The 27802-nt window shown below is 36.1% G+C and overlaps 1 protein-coding gene across 1 annotated transcript; it reads right to left on the reverse strand.

The window, feature by feature from the left end:
* Positions 1-66: 66 nt before the first annotated feature.
* Positions 67-27756, reverse strand: LOC123679678 (NF-kappa-B inhibitor cactus-like). The gene is made up of 4 exons (XM_045617081.1): positions 27062-27756; positions 22023-22378; positions 2728-3053; positions 67-429 (listed from the first exon to the last, which is right to left on the reverse strand). The coding sequence occupies exons 1-4, from the start codon at positions 27478-27480 to the stop codon at positions 352-354; spliced, it is 1179 nt and encodes a 392-aa protein (XP_045473037.1). The 5' UTR covers positions 27481-27756; the 3' UTR covers positions 67-351.
* Positions 27757-27802: the final 46 nt, after the last annotated feature.

Genomic DNA, 27802 nt, shown 5'->3' on the forward strand with positions numbered 1-27802 from the left:
GTTTGGTTTGCTGATTAGGGGGAAAGGAATATAGATATCTAAATGATCCTCAAAATAAAACAACAATTAATTAACATAATTTAATGTTCACAATAGAACATATTGTCTTCCATAAACAATTTCCACTACATGTGACAAAAATATAAATTTTTGGATAATAAAATATATACATACAGCAATAGAATAACATATGTTAGAATTTTTTTCACACGTAGTTAGAAATACCTATTCAAGATCTAAATCTATACAATTCAACAATAAGTCATCATAATTTTGAAAATAGAAAAATTGCCAAAATGTTACAAAAGTAGTAATTTCGAAAATGAATTAATTAAAATTATTGTTTCAGACCTAGGTTCTGTTAGTTACCGTTCTCGCATTAACCATTGAAGGTATTATAGACTCGCTCCATTCGCTGTCACCAGAAATCTGAAATTAATAGAAAGGAAAAGTTAGATATCATTACCAACAAAATTATTTCTATTTCCCACAAAACACTTAAACTTAATATATTTTTCTCTAAGTCTGTGGTTATTCCGTTCATTCTTCCACATCTTGTAGAACAAAATCGTGCGAGAATATATCAGAAACGCACAGTTTTCATGGTTATATTTTATTATTCTATGTTGGTACTCCAAACTTTCCGCCACGGCTTTATCTGTCAATTCATCAAATTGCCTTAAAGAAATCAGTTCTGCCAACCAACATTTTTCAATGCAAAAATCACTAAATGATATTTATGGAAATATTTTATTAATTTCAATAAAAATGCAATGAATTAGAGAAAATAATGTATAATACTCGTACAGAAGGCTCATTCTACCACTCGTTCATTCAAAAACTTGCCACTTCGTGGATCGTTTTTGAATTTTGAACTTGTGGAAGAATATCAATGCCTTCTGCACTTGTATTATAAATAACTATTCTCTAAATTTGTGGCAAGTTCGTTGATTCTGCCATCGTGCTCAGTTCCACACAGATTTCATGGTTATATTTCATTATTATATGTTGGTACTTGAAACTCTCCTGTCATGGAATTTACTATTATCTGTCAAATTTGTGATGTAGCAAAGAGTTCTGCCAACCAACATTTTTCAATGCAAAAATCACTAAATGATATTCCATTATTTTCAATAAGAATTAGTGAATTAGAGAGAATAATATATAATAATCGTACAGAAGGCTTATTCTAAAATTGTTTCATTCAAAATTTTGAACTTGTAGAAGGAAATCAATGCCTTTTGCACTTGTAAACAGGCTCTTCATAAATTGGAGGTACAAACGAAAATAACTGATTCTTCGGATCATTTTAGAAAAAAAAGGCCTATGAACATGGTCTCGCAAACGAATTGTTTTTGTGATACAGGGTGTTAAAGTATGGTTTTTGATGGCACTTTCCCTTCACAAAATATTTAACTTAAATTTAACATAGATATTCCAATTTGAAGTTTTTATCATGTGATATGCTAATTTTGAATGCAAATCTACAGGATGATATTTTTTCTGGAACAGAGCCCGCTTCTTTCTTCCAGAACTTGTTTTTGGTGGACCACTGGTAGTTTAGAAAAATGTAAAAAGGAACTTTAGTCCTGTTCTACACTTTTCGGTTACTTGTATAGGGTTTTTTTTTTCGAGGTATATAACTTCAAGTTGGCATTACTGTTCAAGATAGAGATCGATTTAACAGCTGTCAAGTGATTTATTCTCAGTTTGATTTGGTAATTCATCATGAATAGACTCACGCCTGAACAACGCTTGCAAATAGTGCAATTTTATTTCGAAAATAATGGTTCTGTGCGGAATACGTATCGCGCACTACGTCCATTTTATTTAGTTTAGCGATTAAGCGCACTTCTGGTTGAATGGCTACGTCAACAAACAAAACTGCTGCATTTGGAGTGAAGCTAATCCTCAAGTGTATGTCGAAACACCGTTACATCCAGAAAAACTGACTGTTTGGTGCGCTTTATGGGCTGGTGGAATCATTGGTTCGTACTTCTTCAAAAACGATGATGGCCAGAACGTTACAGTCAATGGTGATCGGTATAGAGCCATGATTACTGACTTTTTCATTTCTGAATTGAACAACCATGATGTCCAGGAGCTGTGGTTCCAACAAGACGGCGCAAAATGTCACACAGCTCGTGCCACAATCGATTTATTGAAAGACACGTTTGGTGACCGCCTAATTTCACGTTTTGGACCTGTGAATTGGCCTCCAAGATCTTGTGATTCAACACCGCTAGACTACGTTCTGTGGGGATATGTAAAGTCATTGGTCTATGCGGATAAGCCACAAACCCTTGACCATTTGGAAGACAACATTCGCCGTGTTATTGCCGATATACGACCACAAATGTTGGAAAAAGTCATCGAAAATTGGACGTCCAGATTGGACTACATCCGAGCCAGCCGTGGCGGTCATATGCTAGAAATCATATTTAAAATGTAATGCCACAAGATTATCTTGCGGATAAATCAAATTCATGTCAATCGAATAATCCATCGTTGTTTTATTGCAATTTAAAGTTCTATAGCTCTAAAAAAAACACCCTTTAGTATAATCATCGCAAAAAGTAGGACTACAAGAAACACCCTGTATCTCGAAAACAAATCGTTTGCGGGCCCATGTTTATAGAACTCTTTTTCTTAAAATTATCCAAGGAATCTCCCATTTTCCTTTGTACCTCCCTGTAGAAATAACTAAATAACAAATAACACAGTTACCTCATCATCCTCACTATCTGTACTGTCATCCTCTGAGTAGTAAGGCGAACTGCAAATGCCTCTTTGACGGAACATTTCTGTAATATTTCTGTCTCTGCTCAGATTATAGGCAGTACGTCCTCCGTAATTCGTTTGTTTCAGATCGCATTTTTCGCATTCGAACAAAAGGAAGCTCAAAAGGTTCAGGTTTTTTTGAGAAGCAGAATAATGTAAAGCTGTGAATCCTTGTGTGCCGTCTCTAGCATTGATATCGGCACCAAACCACACCAGGTGTCTGAGGATTTCTTTGTGTCCAAATTGAGCAGCCAAGTGTACACAAGTTCTGCCTAAAAAAAGAAAAAAATTGATTAGTTTATATGATGATACGTAATATAATAGTTGGAAATAAATGGATCAATTATTATTGAGAGGTGGTTAACGGTAATTGTTGTATAAAAATCAAATTAAGTATATTCGAAGAAGTGTTTTATTATTACAAGTAGTAACCTAGACTTTATGCTAAAGGGAACTTCATTGATTCTTGAGATGTTCTCGGTGAGCATAGAATTTGGGACACCCTGTACAATGTCTTTCACTATATCTTGGTTTCTGTTCGAGATATTCCACAACTTTCATTTCATTTAATTCTTATGGTTCATATAAGGCCAATTGAAAAGTCCCCGGTCTGATGCACAGGTGGCGGTGCTAGTATTAAATCCATATGATTTTTAGTTAGTACCGACCTTCAAACGATACGTGTCAAAATTTGACAGCATTCCGACCATTAGTTTGTAAGATATTGCGTTGTGAGTGTAGCTACTTTTGTTATTTGATGAATATGAAAAATACAGTTGAATCAAAATCTTAGCTTGATGAAGAAGAGTTTCCGGGGTCTGCACCAGGAAAATCAACCATCATTGATTGCTATGCTAAGTGTAAACGTAGTGAAATGAGCACCGAAGACGGCGAACGCAGTGGACGCCTAAAATATGCTGTCACCGACGAAAAAATCAAAAAAGTTCACAAAATAATTTTGAATTACCATATAGTGAAGTTGATCGAGATAGCAGACATTGTGAAGATATAATCTGAACGTGTTCATCATATCATTTACGAATATTAATACATGAGGAAGCTATGTGCAAAATGGGTGCCGCGCGAGCTCACAATCGATCAGAAGCAACCACGTGTTAATGATTCTAAGCAGTGTTTGAAGCTGTTTAAGTGCAATAAACTTGAATTTTTGCGACGTTATGCGACAAAGGATGAAACATTGCTCCATCATGTCACTCCGTAGTCCAATCGACAGTCAGCTGAGTGGACTGCACACGATGAACCGAATCCAAATCGAAGAAAAACACAACAGTCAGCTGGCAAGGTTATTGCATCAGTATTCTGGGATGCGCAAGGTATAATATTCATTGATTACCTCCAAAAGGGCCAGACCATCAACATCGATTATTATATAGCGTTATTGGATCGTTTAAAGGATGAAATCGTTGAAAAACGGTCCCATTTGAAGAAAAAAAGGTGCTGTTTCAACAAGACAATGCGCCGTGTCACAAATCAATGAAAACAATGGCAAAATTGTAAGACTTGGGCTTCGAAATGCTTGTGTATCCATCATATTCGCCAGATCTGTCCCCCAGTGATTTTTTCCTGTTCTCAGACCTCAAAAGAATGCTCGCTGGAAAGAAATTCAGCGCCAATGAAGAAGTAATCGCCGAAACTCGGGCCTATTTTGAAGCGAAAGACAAATCGTACTACAAAAATGGTATCGAAAAGTTGGAAGATCGCTATAATCGCTGTATCGCCCTCGAAGGCAACTATGTTGAATAATAAAATCAAATTTTGCCAAAAAATGTGTTTTACTGAGGTAGACCAGGAACTTTTCAATTGGCCTGTTGATAGTGTAGTCGAACTAAGAATAATGACAAAAATTAGAAAATTTTACGGACGATTTTATTAATTACAGGGTGAATTATGAACTTAACAAAATTCATTTTGAATAATGTTTGACTCACCCCGTATCTAACAATAACTTTTACCAGTGAAAACCAGTCTAAACTTAGTATCTTATGGGAAAGCAATATTTGTCGCGCAAAAAGTCAAGATGTTTCCCTACGAGAAATGTAACTTTGAAGAAATGCCATTTTCCAACCTGTATCTCAAAAACTAGTCATAGGATTGAGTTGGACCTCTAGACTTTTTTGTTCAGAAGGTCATATTCTACAATATACGAAAAATTCAGATAAATAAACCGGTGATAATTTTTCCATTTGGCTGCTGCCTAAAAAAAAATTTCCTTGTCTGATTCCGAAGGTATTTTATTGAACATAATAAACCAAAACTGGACAGATGACGCTATCCGACAATCCATTCATTCGAAATGATGTATTTTTTCCGAGAATTATCGGCAATCCTCATTAGAAAGGTATTCCATCATTCTCGTCAATTTTTTTTCGCAGAAACAGAGTCATCGGTCATAATTCTGATGCATCCAACGGATTTTATTGTTGGGATTGGCTAGCGATATAAAAATAAACGCTCCTGTCTTTATAAATAAACCGACGGACCGAAAATGGTAAGGAAGCTGCAAAAATTCGGCTCTATTTTTAGCAGAAGACGGGTTCTCTCTAGTAGGCGAATCACATGAGTATGATGAGACGGGCCTTAGACCAAGCGCCAAGCTGACCAGATGGGATATTTAAGCGCCAAAAATGAGGTTGCCTCAAACCGGAATGTTCGGTTGATAAATTAACTAAACTAGCAATAAGAGGGTTCCTTTTGAAATTGAAAAAAAAGTTAAGAAAAATCAATGGATGTCTATTTCATTGTAAAGAGGAAGGACACAATGTTGTAAATTTTGCGATATTCATATTGAAATACGTTGATCCAGTACGTACACTCAATAAACTTTCATTATTTGAAATGATCATTTACAGGGCAATTGAAAAATCCCTGGTCTACCATAGTAAAACACTTTTTTTTTGGCAAAATTTGATTTTATTATTCAACATAGTTGCCTTCGAGGGCGATATAGCGATTATAGCGATCTTCCAACTTTTCGATACCATTTTTGTAGTACGATTTGTCTTTCGCTTCAAAATAGGCCTCAGTGTCGGCGATTACTTCTTCATTGGCGCTAAATTTCTTTCCAGCGAGCATTCTTTTGAGGTCTGAGAACAGGAAAAAGTAGCTGGGGACCAGATCTGGAGAATACGGTGGATACTGAAGCAATTCAAAGCCCAACTCATGCAATTTTGCCATTGTTTTCATTGATTTGTGACACGGCGCATTGTCTTGATGAAAAAGCACATTGTTTTTCTTCAAATGGGGCCGTTTTTTAACGATTCATCCTTCAAACGACCCACAATAACGCTATATAAAAATAGCTGTTGATGGTCTGGCCCTTTTGGAGGTAATCAATGAATATTATACCTTACGCATCCCAGAGCATAACCTTGCCAGCAGATTGTTGTGTTTTTTCTCGCTTTGGATTCGGTTCATCAGGTCCAGTCTACTTAACTGACTGTCGATTGGACTCCGGAGTGAAATGATGGAGCCATTTTTCATCCATTGTCATATATCGACGCAAAAATTCAGATTTATTGCACTTAAACAGCTTCAAACACTGATCAGAATCATTAACACGTTGTTGTTTTCAAAAACAACAATCGAATCGATCAATCGAATCTGAGCTCGCGCGGCACCCATTTTGCACCCAGCTTTTTCATGTACAAATATTCGTGAATGATATGATGTCCACGTTCAGATGATATCTTCACAATGTCTGCTATCTGGATCAACTTCATTTTACGGTCATTCAAAATTATTTAGTGAACTTTTTTGATTTTTTCGTCGGTGACAGACTTTTTTGGGCGTTCGCTGTCTTCGATGCTCATTTCACCACGTTTACACTTAGCATAGCAATGAATGATGGTTGATTTTCCTGGTGTAGACCCCGGAAACTCTTCATCAAGCCAAGATTTTCCTTCAACTGTATTTTTTCCCTTCAAAAAGCAATATTTTATCAGCACACGAAATTCTTATTTTTCCTTCTTTTTTCAAATAACAAAAGTAGCTACACTCACAACGCAAATTCTCAAAAACTAATGGTCGGACTGCTGTCAAATTTTGAAGATTGGTACTAACTAAAAATCATATGGATTTAATACTAGCACCGCCATCTTTGCTTCAGACTGGGGACTTTTCAATTGGCCTAATAATTGTCACTTGTCGAATCTTGAACGGAGCAAATGCTTAATTGAACCGATGATACCATCTTGGATTCTCAAGTGGTCTCAATGCAAAATGTCGTTTGTGCAGTATTGCAGTATTTTTAGTGAAGGATTCAGCGTTGAAGGCCAGTATTGTCTTAGTAGGATATTGCAACACCTTATTTCGCAAGAAACTATCACTTCATTGCTTACCAAATTTGATGAATGATATAATACGAAAAACGGGGATGTCAATTATCAAGCAAGATCATGTCACTTACCAGTATTTTATTTGCGGTTAAGTTAAATATTAAAAAATTCTATACCTAATTGCCTTCTCAATTGAAGGACGAAATTTATTTTTGTTATGGGAGAAAATTCACAAGTATACCGAGAAATAAGTAATTGAGAAAAATAAGAATGACCAGCATGATACGTTACATTGCAGTATTTTTGCCATAAAAATTACTTATATGGGGTTTTCCATTAAGAGGTTTCATTTTGAATAGTCCGCTATCTGGGCAACTGTCATCTTTCAATATTTGACAAGTAGAAACTACCCTATTACTGAAAATGGAACGATGCACAACGCATTTTAATTGTTAAAATTCACTAAAAATGGTGACAATTTTGCAGACATAGTTCGCAAAACTGAAGCATTTTTGGGTCGAATTGGTAATGTGAAGAATCGAAACCGAGTGTGTCGCTCAAGATCAACTGGGAATATTGCTGCTGTAGCTCGTAGTATTTACTAAAATCCAGGTTTGTCGATGCTGCGAATTAATTTTTTGTTATGGCAGGAATTGAAAGATATTGATGTGGACTGCGTTCATAATCAACAAAACGGTTCTACGTGGCACACAAGTAATGAGACAATCACGATTTTGCAAGAAAAGTTTTTTGGAGGTGTTATTTCTGGAAGAAGTGATAATAATTGGCCACCGAAATCCTGTGATTTAAGTTCTTTAGACTTTTTTCAGGGATGTCGTGAAGGATAAGTTCTATGATATAGCTCAATAAATTGACGATATGAAATTGAAAACATTGATGATGTTGCAAAATTAGTATTGTTAAGTTCTAGCTTTATTTTATACAGGGTGATTCACCGGGATGGTCTATTAGACGTTTATGGAAAACTAATCATAATTTTGTGCTGAAAATTTGCATGTAGGAGTTCGAGACAATAAGTTTTCTCCCTAAAATATTTTCAGATATCTACAATTTCCGGTTATACCGGAAACAGACTACTACTTCCTTATGTCAAATGGCACACCTAGTATATTTTTGCTTCATTAGATAGCTCTTTTGATGACAATTTCGACAATATGCCATACCATGGGTAAAAACTCAACGGTTCATGAGTTAATGGGATTCTTATGAAAAAAGTGGTGACGATGAGGACTAACTTTTTTTTTTCATTTTTCGTTAAAAAAAACTTTTTTTGAAAACATTGTTTTTTTCGATTCTGCAATTACGTAGTATTATAAGACTGCGGTTTGGACGAAAAATGTTTATAAGAAGATCTTGAACTTGGACAACTCAAATTCATCAAAACTCAAAATGTTCAAATTAGAAGCTTTATTTTTTATTATTTCAGTCGATTCTACGTACAAAAATAGTGGGGGTTACTTAAGCAAACCTTATACATAAAATGAATAGGTCTAATTGGCCATCTCGGTGAATCACCCTGTATATATTTCGGAACAAATAACATCGAGTTCACCTGACACTGTAATATACCAGTTTATTCTGTGATATAAGAGGAAATAAATCAATAGTTGCAAAATTTTCCACGTTTTCAAAACTTTCACTTATTCTAACCCAACAATAATATTGTTCTTCATCAATAATGAAATATACAAATACGGAAATTTCTGTCAGATTTCAAGGTTTCCTTCGTTATGTTGCGTTATTTATTAACACCTTCAAACTTGACAGTCGAAAAAATTCAATTATTTCCTCAATGTTTCCGTCTGAAAGTCTACACATAACGAAATATTTTTTTTAAAGTTTACAGAGATTACAAATCTAGTTATCATATACAACCGGAATGGTGAGCTTCAAAATCTCACTCTCTCAAGGAAACCGAGCTCTAAATCTACATCAGGCCTGTTTACTTCCACTATATTGGAAATAGTCTGAGGCAGTGGGATAGAATTTGAATATTTAATATTATCTTTGTATGTTGATTGTTAATATTGTAAGACTCAACCAGTAAGTTTTATAATAACGTTTCAAAATGAATGGACTTAAAATATTTGAAAATAGTGAATGAGTACTATACAGGGTTAGAAGAACTAACGGGTGTTTTTTTTTCGAGGTATATAACTTTAAGTTGGCATTACTGTTCGAGATTCAACAGCTGTTAAGTTATTTATTCTCAGTTTGGTTTGGCAATTCATCATGAATAGTCTCACGCCTGAACAACGCTTGCAAATAGTGCAATTTTATTTCGAAAATAATGGTTCTGTGCGGAATACGTATCGCGCACTACGTCCATTTTATTTTGTTTAGCGATGAAGCGCACTTCCGGTTGAATGGCTACGTCAACAAACAAAACTGCCGCATTTGGAGTGAAGCTAATCCTCAAGTGTATGTCGAAACACCGTTACATCCAGAAAAACTGACTGTTTGGTGCGCTTTATGGGCTGGTGGAATCATTGGTCCGTACTTCTTCAAAAACGATGATGGCCAGAACGTTACAGTCAATGGTGATCGGTATAGAGCCATGATTACTAACTTTTTCATTCCTGAATTGAACAACCATGATGTCCAGGAGCTGTGGTTCCAACAAGACGGCGCAACATGTCACACAGCTCGTGCCACAATCGATTTATTGAAAGACACGTTTGGTGACCGCCTAATTTCACGTTTTGGACCTGTGAATTGGCCTCCAAGATCTTGTGATTTAACACCGCTAGACTACTTTCTGTGGGGCTATGTAAAGTCATTGGTTTATGCGGATAAGTCACAAACCCTTGACCATTTGGAAGACAACATTCGCCGTGTTATTGCCGATATACGGCCACAAATGTTGGAAAAAGTCATCGAAAATTGGACGTCCAGATTGGACTACATCCGAGCCAGCCGTGGCGGTCATATGCCAGAAATCATATTTAAAATGTCATGCCACAAGATTATCTTGCGGATAAATAAAATTCTTGTGAATCGAATTATCAATCTTTGTTGAATTGCAATTTAAAGTTCTATAGCTCTAAAAAAAAACACCCTTTAGTACTTTTTTCTTGATATTATCTGAGGAATCTTTCAGTTTCGTTTGTACCTCCAAATGAGGAACAGTTCTGTGTTCTCCATGGACCATGGACCCAATAGACGCACGAATGAACGAGCGTTCGAAATCTCCGGACGCCGAGTAAAATCTCTTCTCTCTGGAATTTTCCTCATTGCGATCAGTAAACAAAAACAATTCCAGGCAAAACCAGGTCCGAAAATCGATTTCGCGTGCTTCGGTCTCGAAACCGCGAGCGAGTTCCAACACACATGCACAATCTATTTTCGGCGCTGGCGACGCACAGCGTCGGTATGCGGAATTCGTTAAAGGACGAGAAAGACGCAGTGCAGACCTGTCTACTTCGGAATTCCCGACGGTCGGCACGAGGAGAATTTCTAACTCGTCTGGCCACCAGCTGTTCTCGTCTCCGCGCGCTCGCCCTGATCTTGGTCCCCGCGACGAAGCTGGAAAAACCGAAAATCCGAAAGGACGTTGATCTCCGTCCGTCCGCTGAAAATTTCACATTGGGTCGGACCATATAGAGTAACAAATATAAAGGGAGTTTTTTTAAGAGCTATAGAACTTTAAATTGCAATAAAACAACGATGGATTATTCGATTGACGTGAATTTTATTTATCCGCAAGTTAATCTTGTGGCATTACATTTTAAATATGATTTCTGGCATATGACCGCCACGGCTGGCTCGGATGTAGTCCAATCTGGACGTCCAATTTCCGATGACTTTTTCCAACATTTGTGCCGTATATCGGCAATAACACGGCGAATGTTGTCTTCCAAATGGTCAAGGGTTTGTGGCTTATCCGCATTGACCAATGACTTCACATAGCCCCACAGAAAGTAGTCTAGTGGTGTTAAATCACAAGATCTTGGAGGCCAATTCACAGGCCTAAAACGTGAAATTAGGCGGTCACCAAACGTGTCTTTCAATAAATCGATTGTGGCACGAGCTGTGTCTTGTTGGAACCACAGCTCCTGGACATCATGGTTGTTCAATTCAGGAATGAAAAAGTTAGTAATCATGACTCTATACCGATCACCATTGACTGTAACGTTCTGGCCATCATCGTTTTTGAAGAAGTACGGACCAATGATTCCAGCAGTCCATAAAGCGCACCAAACAGTCAGTTTTTCTGGCTGTAACGATGTTTCGACATACATTTGAGGATTAGCTTCACTCCAAATGCGGCAGTTTTGTTTGTTGACGTAGCCATTCAACCAGAAGTGCGCTTCATCCCTAAACAAAATAAAATGAACGTAGTGCGCGATACGTATTCCGCACAGAACCATTATTTTCGAAATAAAATTGCACTATTTGCAAGCGTTGTTCAGGCGTGAGTCTATTCATGATGAATTGCCAAACCAAACTGAGAATAAATCACTTGACAGCTGTTAAATCGGTCGCCATCTTGAACAGTAATGCCATCTTAAAGTTATATACCTCGCGAAAAAAAAAACACCCGTTATATCAGAAATTCAGAAAACAAACTTCGAGCTGGCCAAACGACGTGAAACAACAAATGACACTAGAAGAGCAAAAGTTGCCAAACCTTGGATTTCAGAAAATAATAAATATTCCGTTTATTACAAATTCTACAATTAGGAAAACTATCGGATTCCAAATATTCAAATTTGAATATTGAATTAGGAATCACTCAAATGAATATATTTCTTTCAATAGAATATACATTCATAAATTTATAGTATAATTGTGCTTTTGAGAATATATCACAATCCGACAACGTAATCTAACAATGTTTAGGACATGTAAAAATTATGTATAATCCCTTTATGTTTAACTATAGAAGTCTAGATGATATGATGTTTCGAATAAGGTAGGTGTCGCTTGCCAAAATTATTCAGTGGCGTAGATATAGGGGTGCGATAATCCTTTTCCTATCGAAAATCTACACCACTATCTTTTTTGCGAAAAAATTATTTCATTTCTGAAATCAACAAAGCTTTTTTTGTACTGAATTTTAACAATTTCATAGCTTTGTTAATCCGTTTATCTTTCCATTTTTAATAATGAAGTTTATACTTGTGAAATATCAAAAGATGACAGCTGTCCAGATAGTGGGCTATTCAAAATGAAATCTCTTATTGGAAAACCCTGTAAAATGACAATCACGATTACCTCCCTCCTCTACCTTTCATGGTTTCATTGAAGATATGATTATATTTATGCCATTATTATAACGAACTGTTATCAGTTTCAGAGGTCAGTCATATCGCATAAAATTGATGCAATGATTCGAAATACGAAGGGAGTTGATTATTATGACGGAAAAGATTATCAGAATATTTCGCATTTTAAGTTCTTCATCTTTGTAATATAGGGTTTTCCCTTGAACGGTTTCATTTTGAATAGACTGCTATCTGGGCAGCTATGACTTTTAAAGCTGTCATTTTTTGACATTTGACAAGTGAAAGCTACGCCATTTTTAAAAATGAAAAGATACACGCTTCAACAACGCACTCAAATTGTTAGAATTGACTATAAAACTGGTTGAAATTTTGTACAGGCTATATCTCAGGATCAACTCATCGTAGAGACTTGCGGTAAAAAATTTTACCACTAAAGTTTACAAGAAAACACACTGGAAATTGTTATGAACTTCATACCTCTATCGCTAGGGGGCGTAATAGCTATCGTCGAGCAGAAAAATGTATTCAACTAGAAAATGTTTCATATAAAGTTAAAGAAAAAGAATCATCACTGTAATCCTTGGAAAATTCTCTATCTTTTTGAATTGTCACTTCCGATATTACGACATCAAATAAGGGTAGGTGAAAGTGAGAAATCTGACTGATTAAAGTGCCTGTAACTTCAGTTTGGCTCAACGTTTTTGAGCAAATCAGATCTCGTCTGAAAGATAATATCTTGTTGATTGAGGACAAAATATACTCATGATGAATTTGTTTTTGCTGCTTTCGATAGGGGCGCTAAGTCAGAAGTGCATTGTTTTGTTCATTTTACTCCGAAATTTTAAATGTAATGATAGGATTTTCTTAACAGAAACAGAAGTTCCATCAAATTTGCATGAAAAAATCTGAAGGTCGCAAAGCGATAGCTTCAGGCGTTCTGGAGTTATGGCCGAAAGAAGGTATTCTTCAAATGATGCACGGCGAAAAACCAAATTGTGTCTTTAAGTTCTGACAGGAATTTTCCATCGAAACCGCGAACAGGTTTATAATACAACGTATTTGCAGAATTGAAAATGATGGAGGTTTTCTCTTTCAAAAATTGCGAGTCCTCGTTTTTTTCATAAGAATCTCTTTAACTCATTGCTGTAATTTCCATCAAAAAAGCTATCTAATGATACAAGTTGGTATACCATTTGAAATCAGGAAGTAGTAGTATGTTTCGGGCATAACCGGAAGTTCTAGAGGGCCTGAAAATATTTCAGGAAGAAAGAGATCATTGTCTCAAACGCCAAAATGCAAATTTTCAGCACAAAATTATGAATAGTATTACATAAACGTCTAATATACCATCGAGGTAAATCACCCTGTATATGTATAAATCATTCAAAATCTCAAGTCAATCGGAATTGTAATCATGGAAATATCTAGTATTTCTTTTCAAATATTTTAATTTGATTTGAAATTGTTATTTCATATCAATACGCAAATTCTCAACTTGTCAATTTTATGGTGACGTAAATATTAGGTAAAATTTTTCGATATTCTTGAATTTTCTATAGTTCTCGTTATGGGATCGAAATGAAATATTGTACCAGGCTTCCAATTGTCATTCTACATCCCAATGCTTATTTTCATCTCGATCGAATCTGCAGTGTTAAAAAACATTTCGAAAAACCATATTTACGTATTCTGCCATTTTCTTTCTACGAAATAGAAGGTAAAACTGTGCAAATTTTCCAGCGATTTTCCGCTTAATTCATACAAATTATTTCCCACAATTTTTTTCTTCGATTCGGATAAACAGAAAATCTATTTCTGCCCGATCTGGAAATGCCCGTTGTGGTTCGACCAATCTATTTCGATCTTTACTATACAACACAACACAGCGACCCGAGAATAAACCATCTCCGAGGGAATAGGTCAATCTCGTGATGTCGTGGGCGTTTTGCACTCGGTGAAGATTATTTCTGGACCGCCGATGGGTTTTTCACCATCCAACCTATTGAATTTCGGTACCGAACGCGGTTGTGGAAATATATAATTCGGAAAAACCGATTTCGATGCAATTTGTAACGTTTATTTCTGATTGTAACGTTTTTCGGAATTTTTCCTTCACGGTTCTGAAATCATTTTGTTCGGATTTATCGTATCGGGGATTTAAAGGGGCCACCCATGTTGAGATTTCTACGTACTTCATTATTGAGCGGACGTTCCTCGAATTAATGGGGATTTCATATATTCTGAATATCTGAAATATCAAATTTATTTATCAAAACATCGAATTTCAGTTTCTTTCTGTATTTTCCGGAAGTCACTTTCCTCTTTTAAAGTTCTTCCTCGATAAATCATAGAGTAATCATTTTAGGTATAGGGTTTGCTTAAGTGACCCCCCACTATTTCTGTAAGTAGAATCGACTGAGATAATAAAAAAATATATGTTCTAATTTGAAAATCTTTTTTTGTTTTGATGAATTTGAGTTGTCTAAATTAATGATCTTCTGATAATCACCCTGTACATTTTTCGTCCAAACCGCAAACATGTTGATAATTTTACGTATTTGCATTATTTGAAATGATGAAAGTTTTTTCAAAGAAAAACTTTTTCTGCAGAAATATTCAAAAAGATTTGAGTCCTCGTCGCCAGCATTTTTTTCATAAGAATCTGATTAACTCATGAACCGTTGAGTTTTTACTTAAGGTATGACATATTGCCGAAATTGTCATCAAAAAAGCTATCTAATGATGCAATAATATACTGGGTGCGCCATTTGAAATGACGAAGTAGTAGTCTGTTTCCGGTATAACCGGAAGTGTACAGAGAAAAAAAATCACCTGAAATTGTTGAAATGTTTCACGATTGTCCTTTTTTTCAATACATAACACGATTATGAAAATATAATCGAAAAATATCAAACTTGAAGAGAAATTCCATTTTGGTTAGATTAAATTTATTATCAATGACTCAAACGGTACATTTTTCTAGATATTATTGATATTTTAACCTTCATAACATAGACAATAGACAGTCAATGATTTCAATCTTATAGATCAATAATATATTTCGTGGTATTTCAGTAGAATAAGTATTTGAGAGTTATTTAAAACATATTCGAAAAATTTTTTTTGAAAGGTTGTGATCCTCTTGTTTTTTATATGTATAGAGTCAAATATGATTGAGTCATTAAGACTGGATCTTGTAGTCATTAAGATACGTGACCGTTCTCATGCCCAAATTCAAATCGAATTAAATGATAATTAAGATCATTATTCATCGAGGTAATTCGTTACCAATTGAATTGTTGACTATAAATATGGGTATTTCTGTGAAAACTATTCGAAAACGTCAATTCACCTGAATTCTTCAAAAAGAGGAAAATCGAAAGAGATCATAATTATTACAATCATTATTTCAGTTACTTTTTTGCAAGATATATATCACACCCTATAAAAATTCCCACTTTGGTTATGTCCTATATGACATGTCTACGAATGTAAATTTTGAATTAAATCCTAGAATCGTTATCTATATCGCAAATTTAATATCAGATAATATATAAAAATTGTCGGAAATATCTCAATGTGCAAAATTGTTGATAGATTATAATATGGGGAATAACCATGACTAACTACATTACAATCAATAGCAGCCAGATTGAGTCTTTCAACGAGTCCTGTTTCAAAACAAATTGAGTTCAAGCAAGCGGTTTCGTTATTTTGCAAATTATGCAATACTTGAGGGGAAAAACAGGAGACAATTTGCCTCAGGTTGGGACTTTTTAAAGAATTAATTTGAAATTATAATCCGAACATAAATACCATAACAAATGAATCAGTTTGTTTTTAAGTTAATTGGTTCTCATTACAATTTTTCACACGAAAAACAAACGAAAATTAGTTCATACAAGTTTTCCGAAGGTGGAAACATTATTAGAAGCTTCATCACAAATTTTAATCAAAATCGAAAATAAACCTAAATTTTTCAATAAGCCATTTAACAATATGGATCGTTTTCTACTGTTGAACGTGTGAAATTTTTAAAAAGTTACTACAAAAACAATGGTTCGTACGTTTCGTGCATTACGGGCAGATTATGGTCTACAAAATCGTCCATCTGAGCGTACAATTGATAAGATAGTGAAAAAATTCGAATAGATATGTTACTGATATCTTAAGACCCACACATCATTGAAATGTACGCTCGAACGAAAATATTGCTGCTATAAGCGAAAATGTTGAAGAAGATCCAAATTTAACCATTCCTCGACACATACGGCACGCAAGACACAAGAACTAAAGCAAACTGACTGGAATGCGTCGAACATATGCAGATTGGGTGCTTGAACAACAAAAATGGATGACGATTTTTCTTATATAATTTTCTTCAAAGACGAAAAACATTTTTCACTCGGTGGCTATGTAAATAAGCAAAATTATCGCATATGTGGCGGAGAAAATCATCATGGTACTGCTGAGAGACTATTACAACCATAAAAAGTCACTGTATGGTGTGCAATTTGGTATGTTGGAGAGATTAGTCTGTACTTCTTTGAAAATGAAGGAGGTGTCACCCAACTAGTCAATTCTCATCACTATAGCCAAATAATTACTGATTTTTTTTGGCCTGAAATTGATATGGAATTGGAAGGGACGTGGTTCCAGCAAGAAAGTGTAACATGCCACACAACACGACTAGTTTTGGCTTTATTACAAGAAAAACAGCCCAGGATATCTCCCGTTTTGGCGATGTGAATTGGCCACCAAGATCTTCTGATTTATCCCATTTGGATTATTTTTTGTGGGATTATGCGAAGAAGAGTGTTTCTGCTGATAATCTATTGACGATCTGAAAACCAATATCCGTCAAGTTTTTGGCGAGATATTATGAGAGTTCTAAAATTATTATAGATTCATTGATGTAGGTACAATGATTCTATTGTCAGTCTGTAATTGAGTAAATTTCAGGTAAATCTATAAATAGTGGAACCATTGCCTTTCAGGTACCTGAACTGGCCCTTTTAATCCCATAACTCGGGTAAGTTAGAGAAAAAATCATACTTGCTCCTCTACATATAAAGTTGGGCTTAATGAAGCAATTTGTAAAGGCTCTTTATGAAAATAGGTCATATTTTGCATATATAGGGGTAAAAATGCATCAGTTGAGCACAAAAAAACTTATAATGGGTGTTTTTTTGTCGAGGTATATAACTTTAAGTTGGCATTATTGTTCAAGATGGCTACCGATTTAACAGCTGTCAAATGATTTATTCTCAGTTTGGTTTGGCAATTCATCATGAATAGACTCACGCCTTACAACGCGTGCAAATATTGCAATTTTATTTCGAAAATAATGGTTCTGTGCGGAATACGTATCGCGCACTACGTGTATTTTATTTTGTTTAGGGATGAAGCGCACTTCTGGTTGAATGGTTACGTCAACAAACAGAACTGCCGCATTTGGAGTTGAACTAATCTTCAAGTGTATGTCGAAACACCGTTACATCCAGAAAAACTGACTGTTTGGTGCGCTTTATGGGCTGGTGGAATCATTGGTCCGTACTTCTTCAAAAACGATGATGGCCAGAACGTAACAGTCAATGGTGATCGGTATAGAGCCATGATTACTAACTTTTTCATTCCTGAATTGAAGAACCATGATGTCCAGAAGCTATGGTCCCAACAAGACGGCGCAACATATCACACAGCTCGGTTTATTGAAAGACACGTTTGGTGACCGCCTAATTTCACGTTTTAGACCTGTGAATTGGCCTCCAAGATCTTGTGATTTAACACCGCTAGACTACTTTCTGTGGGACTATGTAAAGTCATTGGTCTATGCGGATAAGCCACAAGCCCTTGACCATTTGGAAGACAACATTCGCCTTGTTATTGCCGATATACGGCCTCAAATGTTGGAAAAAGTCATCGAAAATTGGACGTCCAAATTGGACTACATCCGAGCCAGCCGTGGCGGTCATATGCCAGAAATCATATTTAAAATGTAATGCCACAAGATTATCTTGCGGATAAATAAAATTCATGTCAATCGAATAATCCATCGTTATTTTATTGCAATTTAAAGTTCTATAGCTCTAAAAAAAACACCCTTTAGTAGGGATTATTGACGGCCAACAAATAAGACAAGCAATTGAGGATCCTGCCTTCATAAATTCAATGGATCAAGTTTAACGAGAAGCTTGGACATCATTTGTTGCAGTTGTAGAAAATTTTCTAGGCAAACATAAAGCTCAAGACTATGTTAAATGGTTAACAAGATGCTTAATAGTTTCAAATCCTTAGGGTGCAATATGAGTATTAAAATACACTATTTACACAGCCACTTAGACCGTTTTCCAGAAAATTCAGGAGACGTGAGTGAGGAACAAGGTGAAAGATTTCACCAAGATATTAAAGTTATGGAGGACCGCTACCAAGGAAGATGGGACATGCACATGATGGCAGATTACTGCTGGAGTTTAAAAAAGGTTTAAAAACATTCAAGAATATAGCGGAAAAGAAGCTTTCAAAATGTTGAGAGACTATTTTGTTTCTTCAATGTTTTTTTTTGTTTGTAAGTACGACATAATATTGTACTTTGTATAACCAAAATAAAAATTTCGTATCTACTTTTGTGTACTACACTTACGGATTTGAGTTGAAATAATGTAACTTATATTTCTCTAAAATTGTATATCTTGAAAATTTTAGCTCCTAGGTTAAACTGAATACGTTTTTTTGAATTCAGGACATAAAATTGATATGGAATCAGCTCAAACAACCTCGACACCAAAACAGCTATGATCATTCACTTTCCATTATTATTTGTTTCAATGTTTTCTAATCCTAAGAATGACGATCACTCAAAAGCTTTCAAGGCTTATTTAGAATTTTCTCGAATTTTTCATTTAGAGAAATAAATGACTCAAACGTTTCGAAGGCCATGAAATCATCGATTCCTGTTGAAAAATCTCGATGGGCCCGTAAAAGGTAAGGCCAATTCCCTCAATAAAAGCTGCACTAGGCGATGTTTATTGTTAGAGGATGATGAATTCTTTTTGTAACGCATGGAATGGGAATTCCAGATTATACGTATTCGCTCTCCGCTGGGAAATCCGAAGAACTGTACAAAACGCTTCACACGAGACGCTTTCGCAAGAACACCTGGTACACTAGAGAGTTAATAACCCGTTTATTACGTTTATTGCAGATGACCCAAATTGGGCGGTTTAATTCAGAACGGAGACTCTGTTTGTACAATCGTTTTGTGGAGGACCATAAGCTAATTCTGACGTTGAGTTTTTTAATCTTGTCATTTATGCTAAAGGGTGTTTTTTTTTTTGAGCTAAAGAACTTTAAATTGCAATAAAACAACGATGGATTATTCGATTGACATGAATTTTATTTATACGCATGATAATCTTGTGGCATTACATTTCAAATATGATTTCTGGCATATGACCGCCACGGCTGGCTCGGATGTAGTCCAATCTGGACGTCCAATTTTCGATGACCTTTCCCAACATTTGTGGCCGTATATCGGCAATAACACGGCGAATGTTGTCTTCCAAAAGGTCAAGGGTTTGTGGCTTATCCGCATAGACCAATGACTTTACATAGCCCCACAGAAAGTAGTCTAGCGGTGTTGAATCACAAGATCTTGGAGGCCAATTCACAGGTCCAAAACGTGAAATTAGGCGGTCACCAAACGTGTCTTTCAATAAATCGATTGTGGCACGAGCTGTGTGACATGTTGCGCCGTCTTGTTGGAACCACAGCTCCTGGACAACATGGTTGTTCAATTCAGGAATGAAAAAGTTAGTAATCATGGCTCTATACCGATCACCATTGACTGTAACGTTCTGGCCATCATCGTTTTTGAAGAAGTACGGACCAATGATTCCACCAGCTCATAAAGCGCACCAAACAGTCAGTTTTTCTGGATGTAACGGTGTTTCGACATACACTTGAGGATTAGTTTCACTCCAAATGCGGCAGTTTTGTTTGTTGACGTAGCCATTCAACCAGAAGTGCGCTTCATCGCTAAACAAAATAATATAGACGTAGTGCGCGATACGTATTCCGCAGAGAACCATTATTTTCGAAATGAAATTGCACTATTTGCAAGCGTTGTTCAGGCGTGAGTCTATTCATGATGAATTACCAAACCAAACTGAGAATAAATCACTTGACTGCTGTTAAATCGGTCGCCATCTTTCTTTGTGCAGAAACTCGCGAATTGAGTGAAATATCGTATAACTGATATGTTTTCATTTCCGCGCGCTTCAAGTCAAATTTGACAGTTCATGTTGGGAACAAAATTTGCTTACTGAAAATGACATATGCTCCCTCTATCTATGTTTATTACTCTGAGATTGCACCGAAATTAGTACTACCAGATTAAATTAATCTGTCAAAATAGACGGATTATTTCCCGCTTAAAATACAGGCTACAATAAATTATAGGTACACAAGAAAATGACTATTTCCTCTGATCATTTCGAGAAAAAAAGTCAACAAAAAACCGAAAACAAAAAAACGAGTTCAAAAATCACAGATGGCGAAACAACGGGCGAAAATGCGGATAGATAAAGGAAAATAATAAACCTCAGACGTAGACGTGCTCGACGCTCGTAGTACAATAAAAGTAATCAACTTGAAAGCGATAATAAACTCATAAACCGTAAAAGGGTCCGATTTTTCACTGCCGATTAAAAAAATGTAAACTGATTATTATTGATTCATTTTCATGGAAGCATTTTCGTTCTACGCTTTTCATTGAAAATTATTTTGAAAAACACTAGTCGATTTCGTGAAATTTTTGTAGAAAACATTTTTTTTCGGCAAACGTCCGGGAAGTGCTCACTTCCCGGACGCTTTTTCTCTGAGAAAGTAGCATTTCCCGGCCTAGTCCGGAAAGTACGTACTCCCCGGACTAGGCCGGAAAAGAATCATAGAATCCATAGCAACCGAGATAACGGCTGACAGTTCATATGAAATTAGTTGTCAAATATTTTGCATGTTTTTTGATCGCAATCGCAATAAAATATAGAAAGCAGCAACGATAGTATTATTTTACATGGTTTCCGAAAAAATATTGTACGCAACACGCCCGAAAATGGTTTTTTTGGACTCACAGACTTCCAGGACGAGCGTAAGCGAGTCCTGGAATTTTGTCCATTCGTCCAAAAAAACCCTATTTTCCGGACTTGTTACGTAAATTGCTATTTTCGGCAACCGTCCGGGAAGTGCTCACTTCCCGGACGCTTTTTCTCTGTGAAAGTAGCATTTCCCGGCCTAGTCCGGAAAGTACGTACTTCCCGGACTAGGCCGGGAAAGAATCATAGAATCCATAGCAACCGAGATAACGGCTGACAGTTCATATGAAATTAGTTGTCAAAAATTTGCAAGTTTTTTGATCGCAATCGCAATAAAATATGGAAAGCGATAGTGTTATTTTACATGGTTGCCAAAAAAATATTGTACGCAACACGCCCGAAAATGGTTTTTTTGGACTCACAGACTCGCTTACGCTCGTCCTGGAATTTTGTCCATTCGTCCAAAAAAACCCTATTTTCCGGACTTGTTACGTAAATTGCTATTGTACCTCTTTCAGTAACAAAGTTGAAGGGGGTGTCAAATTATGGTGAAAAACCCTTAGTGGATGAAATTCATACAAAAAAAATTCTTCCTAGAAGCTCACCTTCGTAGTTCCACTGCTCCAGATTGAAGGTCTTATAAAGCTGTGCCGGATATCGGAGACCCATCTGTTCCCTTTCCTGGCTCTGCACCGGGAACAAGATGGCCTTGCAACAGTCCAGATCGCCCAGTCTTGAAGCTAGATGCAAAGGCGAATCACCTGCCGAATTTCTAGGACTTGGATTTGCACCGGCCACTATCAACAGCCTGACTATGCTGCTCAGACGTCTGGAAACAGCAATATGAAGTGGGGTTAAAGCGTCGTCATTGGAGGTGTCCAATAGTCTAGGATGAGGAGCTAGCCGGATTAGGGCAGCTGACACGTCTATGTAGCCGTTGGCTATCGCCAAATGAAGTTCCCTGAAGAAAAGAAAAGGCTAAATAAATGTAAGCATCATTTTATTAGCGAGAGATCAACAGGGACTTGCAATTAAGAGGTTTCATTTCGAATAGACCGCTATTTTGACAGTTGTCTTATTATAAGCTGTCATTTTTTGACAGAATGACAGATGACAAATAAAATCTATACCAGTTACAAGTTTTTTGCACGTGAAGCTGAAGGTTTTCCCATAAGAGATGATTTAGTTTTGAAAAGCCCGCTACCTGGAAGCTGTCACTTTTGACATGTGACAAGTAAAAACCATGCCATTTCTGCACATGGAACGAAACACGCTTCAACAACGCATTGAAATGTGTTAGTTTGCAAATCTAAAGCACCTTTAGACTTTTTTCTTTGAGACCACGTGGAAGATAAGGTTCATTTTATTGTTCCACAATCGATTGAAGACCTTGAAGATGGATTTTGTTAAGTTATCGAGAACATACAGTTGCAAATGTGCGAATTCGTCATGGAAAATTTCATGAAAAGTATGTATAGGGTGTTTTGTTTCGAGGTATATAACTTTAAGTTGGCATTACTGTTCAAGATGGCGACCGATTTAACAGCTGTCAAGTGATTTATTCTCAGTTTGGTTTGGCGATTCATCATGAATAGACTCACGCCTAAACAACGCTTGCAAATAGTGCAATTTTATTTCTGTGCGGAATACGTATCGCGCACTACGTCCATTAGCGATGAAGCGCACTTCTGGTTGAATGGCTACATCAACAAACAAAACTTCGGCATTTATGGAGTGAAACTAATCCCCAATTGTATGTCGAAACACCGTTACATCCAGAAAAACTGACTGTTTGGTGCGCTTTATGGGCTGGTGGAATCATTGGTCCGTACTTCTTCAAAAACGATGATGGCCAGAACGTTACAGTCAATGGTGATCGGTATAGAGCCATGATTACTAACTTTTTCATTCCTGAATTGAACAACCATGATGTCCAGGAGCTGTGGTTCCAACAAGACGGCGCAACATTTCACACATCTCGTGCCACAATCGATTTATTGAAAGACACGTTTGGTGACCGCCTAATTTCACGTTTTGGACCTGTGAATTGGCCTCCAAGATCTTGTGATTTAACACCGCTAGACTACTTTCTGTGGGGCTATGTAAAGTCATTGGTCTATGCGGATAAGCCACAAACCCTTGACCATTTGGAAGACATCATTCGCCGTGTTATTGCCGATATACGGCCACAAATGTTGGAAAAAGTCATCGAAATTGGACGTCCAGATTGGACTACATCCGAGTCAACCGTGGCGGTCATATGCCAGAAATCATATTTAAAATGTAATGCCACAAGATTATCTTGCGGATAAATAAAATTCATGTCAATCGAATCATCCATCGTTGTTTTATTGCAATTTAAAGTTCTATAGCTCTAAAAAAACTCCCTTTACATAAAGACATTGGTAATGTGAATATTTACGAAATAGATAAAGATAGGCTTGATCTCGGGCTTGATTATATAAGAACTGAATAGTAAATGAGGTGCTCAAAATTAAAAAGTTTTTAGGAAAAGGAAAAAATGATCATTCTCGATTATTTTCGTTTCGTATATGTCTGTTTGTCACTTTATGTGTCCACAAATATTTTCAACCACTTCAACTCCTTCAATTCTCGTCCAATTTTGAAAAATTCTGCAATATTAGATTTCGTAATAGAATAAGTAGCCTGAAAATAGCCTAAAATAACTGTGTAAGTTATTTATTCTGAGAAGTATCTTCAGCTGGGTTCTAACAGAATTTAGAATATTTTTTCTTTGAACGTACCTACATCCACAAATTTGACAGTGGGTTCAAACATGAACCTAAAATTAAGGTTATCAGATTGTCCTTAAAGAACAACTAGCTTTTTGGTTCTGCTAGCTCGACGTTAAGCTAGCAGAACCCGAGATTTTTCCCACAATTGAAGAGCAACAAATTAATCAGTATGGTAAAAAATTAGCTTTAAATTATGACCAGAAAAAAAATCGAAAATTTAAAAGTGGTTCTGCTAGCTTCATATGTTGTAAGGGGATATGTTTGATCCCCACTTTCAAAAGTCTTTAATTTTTGCGCTATTGTGACATTACATGAAAATTTTTCAGTATTTCGAAAGGCAAAAAATATACAGAGTGGTCCATTTGGAATGAAAAAAGTCATTATTATTCCGGAAAAAGGAAAGATCTGACAACAATGTAAATACCACCATAATTGTATCGGCCATATCACAAGATTCTTGCACACCAAAATCTATAAGAATCATGCTATCTGTTTCCGAGATAAATGAAGCTCTGTATATCAGAAAAATAATATACAATTATCTACTTTTTTAGTGTCAGAAGTACCTATTTCTATATTTCAAGGGGAATGCAGAGATACCTATGTGCAAACCTTTGAAATCATAAATAGATATTTATCAACCATTCTTATTTCCGCTGAAGATATCACTTACTCGACAAAAACAGGAAATTATAGAAAAAACAGATACTTCACACTGATTTTTTCGTCGTAGTAGTTTAATCTGCGATATCCTGAAGTGAAAGTTATTTCCGAAGTTGTTCATAACTCTGATATGTAATCGAAATTGTGTAATATTTCACGATGAGATTGAGATTCATTTCATAATTAAAATGGATTTTTCCACCATAAATCAATTTTTTTTAATCGATGTTCAAGGCAACATCGAAACGCGTAAAATTTTACAATTTTCATCGGGGTTCTTGATCAAACGTTGAGCATTTCGAAGGTCTCTCAATAAATCAATTTTTAATCGATGAGCGGGGCTTTAAAACAACGAACATTCAAAATTTTAATCGGTTCTTGATCTTATGTTGAGAATTTCGAAGCTCACAATAATCTTATCATAAAATTGTAGATTTTTTTAAAAGAAACTTGGGTTCATTCATTCTATACAATCATAAAATTTAATAAACCTTTGTTTCATAAAAAAATAACATGTTTGATGATTTACACTTTTCTGTACACCCTGTATTGTATTCCAAACAATTTGATAATGTAAAGGGTGTTTCTTTTAGAGCTATAGAACTTTAAATTGCAATAAAACAACGATGGATTATTCGATTGACATGAATTTTATTTATCCGCAAGATAATCTTGTGGCACTACATTTTAAATATGATTTCTGGCATATGACCGCCACGGCTGGCTCGGATGTAGTCCAATCTGGACGTCCAATTTTCGAGTACTTTTTCCAACGTATCCTTCAATAAATCGATTGTAGCACGAGCTGTGTGACATGTTGCGCCGTCTTGTTGGAACCACAGCTCCTGGACATCATGGTTGTTCAATTCAGGAATGAAAAAGTTAGTAATCATGGCTCTATACCGATCACCATTGACTGTAACGTTCTGGCCATCATAGTTTTTGAAGAATTACGGACCAATGATTCCACCAGCCCATAAATTGCACCAAACAGTCAGTTTTTCTGGATGTAACGATGCTTCGACATACACTTGAGGATTAGCTTCACTCCAAATGCGGCAGTTTTGTTTGTTGACGTAGCCATTCAACCAGAAGTGCGCTTCATCGCTAAACAAAATAAAATGGACGTAGTGCGCGATACGTTTTCCGCACAGAAGCATTATTTTCGAAATAAAATTGCACTATCTGCAAGCGTTGTTCTGGCATGAGTCTATTCATGATTAATTGCCAAACCAAACTGAGAATAAATCACTTGACAGCTGTTAAATCGGTCGTCATCTTGAACAGTAATGCCAACTTAAAGTTATATACCTCGAAAAAAAACACCCTTTAGTTCGAATGCAGCCTAATGATAGGTACTGTGTCGAAAAAAGATTAGAAATTTTCAGCGCTCAACCGTAATGGAGCGTAGCATCAATGGTGGAACACCCTGTATAGGACAATTGAATTTAAAATAATGAAACTATTATTAATATTTGATCGACTTCGAATATCAATGGACTGTTTGAAAGATCACTTGTCGAGAATACGGTCCCTGGTAAGATTTCTCTGGACAATCTAGACCAAATAAAAGACGGGAGATATAAGCATAGGTCAAGACTCATATTTCGGATCAACTACCTATATACGAAGTGCGTCAATGGAAATAAATATAACCAATTTCACGCTTTTTAACTGCTCTGATGATAGCCAGCCAACTCTTATTTGCACAAGAGTACAAGTCTATGAACCAAATCATAAATTCGAGTACATTCCTAGCACTTCACAAAGTATTTTTGTATAAACCAGATTAATTCAAATTGATATTATTTATAATAACAACATTCTGTCCTTCGGACCCAATAAAAAACAAATGTCAATCGCAATAAAATAAAAAAGTTTTTTGGTAAGAATCTTTCTCAATGCCTATTGCGAATGTGTCAATCTGGTGTTTCATCAGTTGCCTAATTTTTATATTTGAATAGCAAATTAATGTCAAGTGTGAAAATCACACTTCTTGAACCAAAAATATAACATCTATAAATTTTTTATTTACGATTAATGAACCTAGGTATCTTGTCAACATATTGAAATTAGTATTGACAAAGTTTGACACTCGGTAACAACAATTTATTGTATTTTTGATACAGCCTGATAATTGAATCATGTAGAAAATGAAAGGAGTATTTGACATATCCCGTAACTGTTTATATCGTAGCTATTTAACTTTTAAAAAGTTTACTTACGTATCTCCATCTTCATCTTGCTGGTAGAACGATAACCAACTATTGTCTATCTGGTTTTCCTTATTAGATTCAACATGCGACTGCCTACTTCTGTGACATTCAACAGGTTTTCTATTCGAACCCAAATCGTTGAGGTTAGGATTTTCCTCTACACTCAAACTACACAAATCTTCTGATAAACACAAAACACCACTATCGACATACATATTTTCCTCCAATTTGTCTTGTTGACGATCAGACTTGGGTTCTGTTTGTTTCCTAGGGCTCTTCTCCTCATCGTCAATTTTCTCCAGATCGTCGACGATTTCTTCCGAAACGATCATGTTCTCGCTGGAAATGAAGCCACTGTCCGTATACTCATTTTCACTTTCCTTTTTGGCGTTGTTATCTGGAAATGAATTCGTATCTCTCAGAGACATGTTGAAGGAATTCTCGTTACAGATGAAACAATTTAACTTTCTCCTTCGAGTTTTTTTTTTCGCAAAGCGAAGTGGCTGTCACAAGTACCCGGATAATTCGAAAAAAACTCAACGCAAGCACGGGTTCATCGTGACATTAGACGGACACACAGTCGGGAACCATGGACTCGGAAGATATTTCGGATCAGCTGGGAAAATGTATGGAAATGCACGCACGTAACACACAAGCAATGTTTTCGTTGATGAATGAATGGCAAAGACTTAGTACGTAACTAATTCGACCTCGTGTACTATTGACGTTAAGTCGGGATTCCCCAGACAT

This window comes from Harmonia axyridis, chromosome 5, assembly GCF_914767665.1.
Source record: "Harmonia axyridis chromosome 5, icHarAxyr1.1, whole genome shotgun sequence".
In the NCBI taxonomy this organism is placed as follows: Eukaryota; Metazoa; Arthropoda; class Insecta; order Coleoptera; family Coccinellidae; genus Harmonia; species Harmonia axyridis.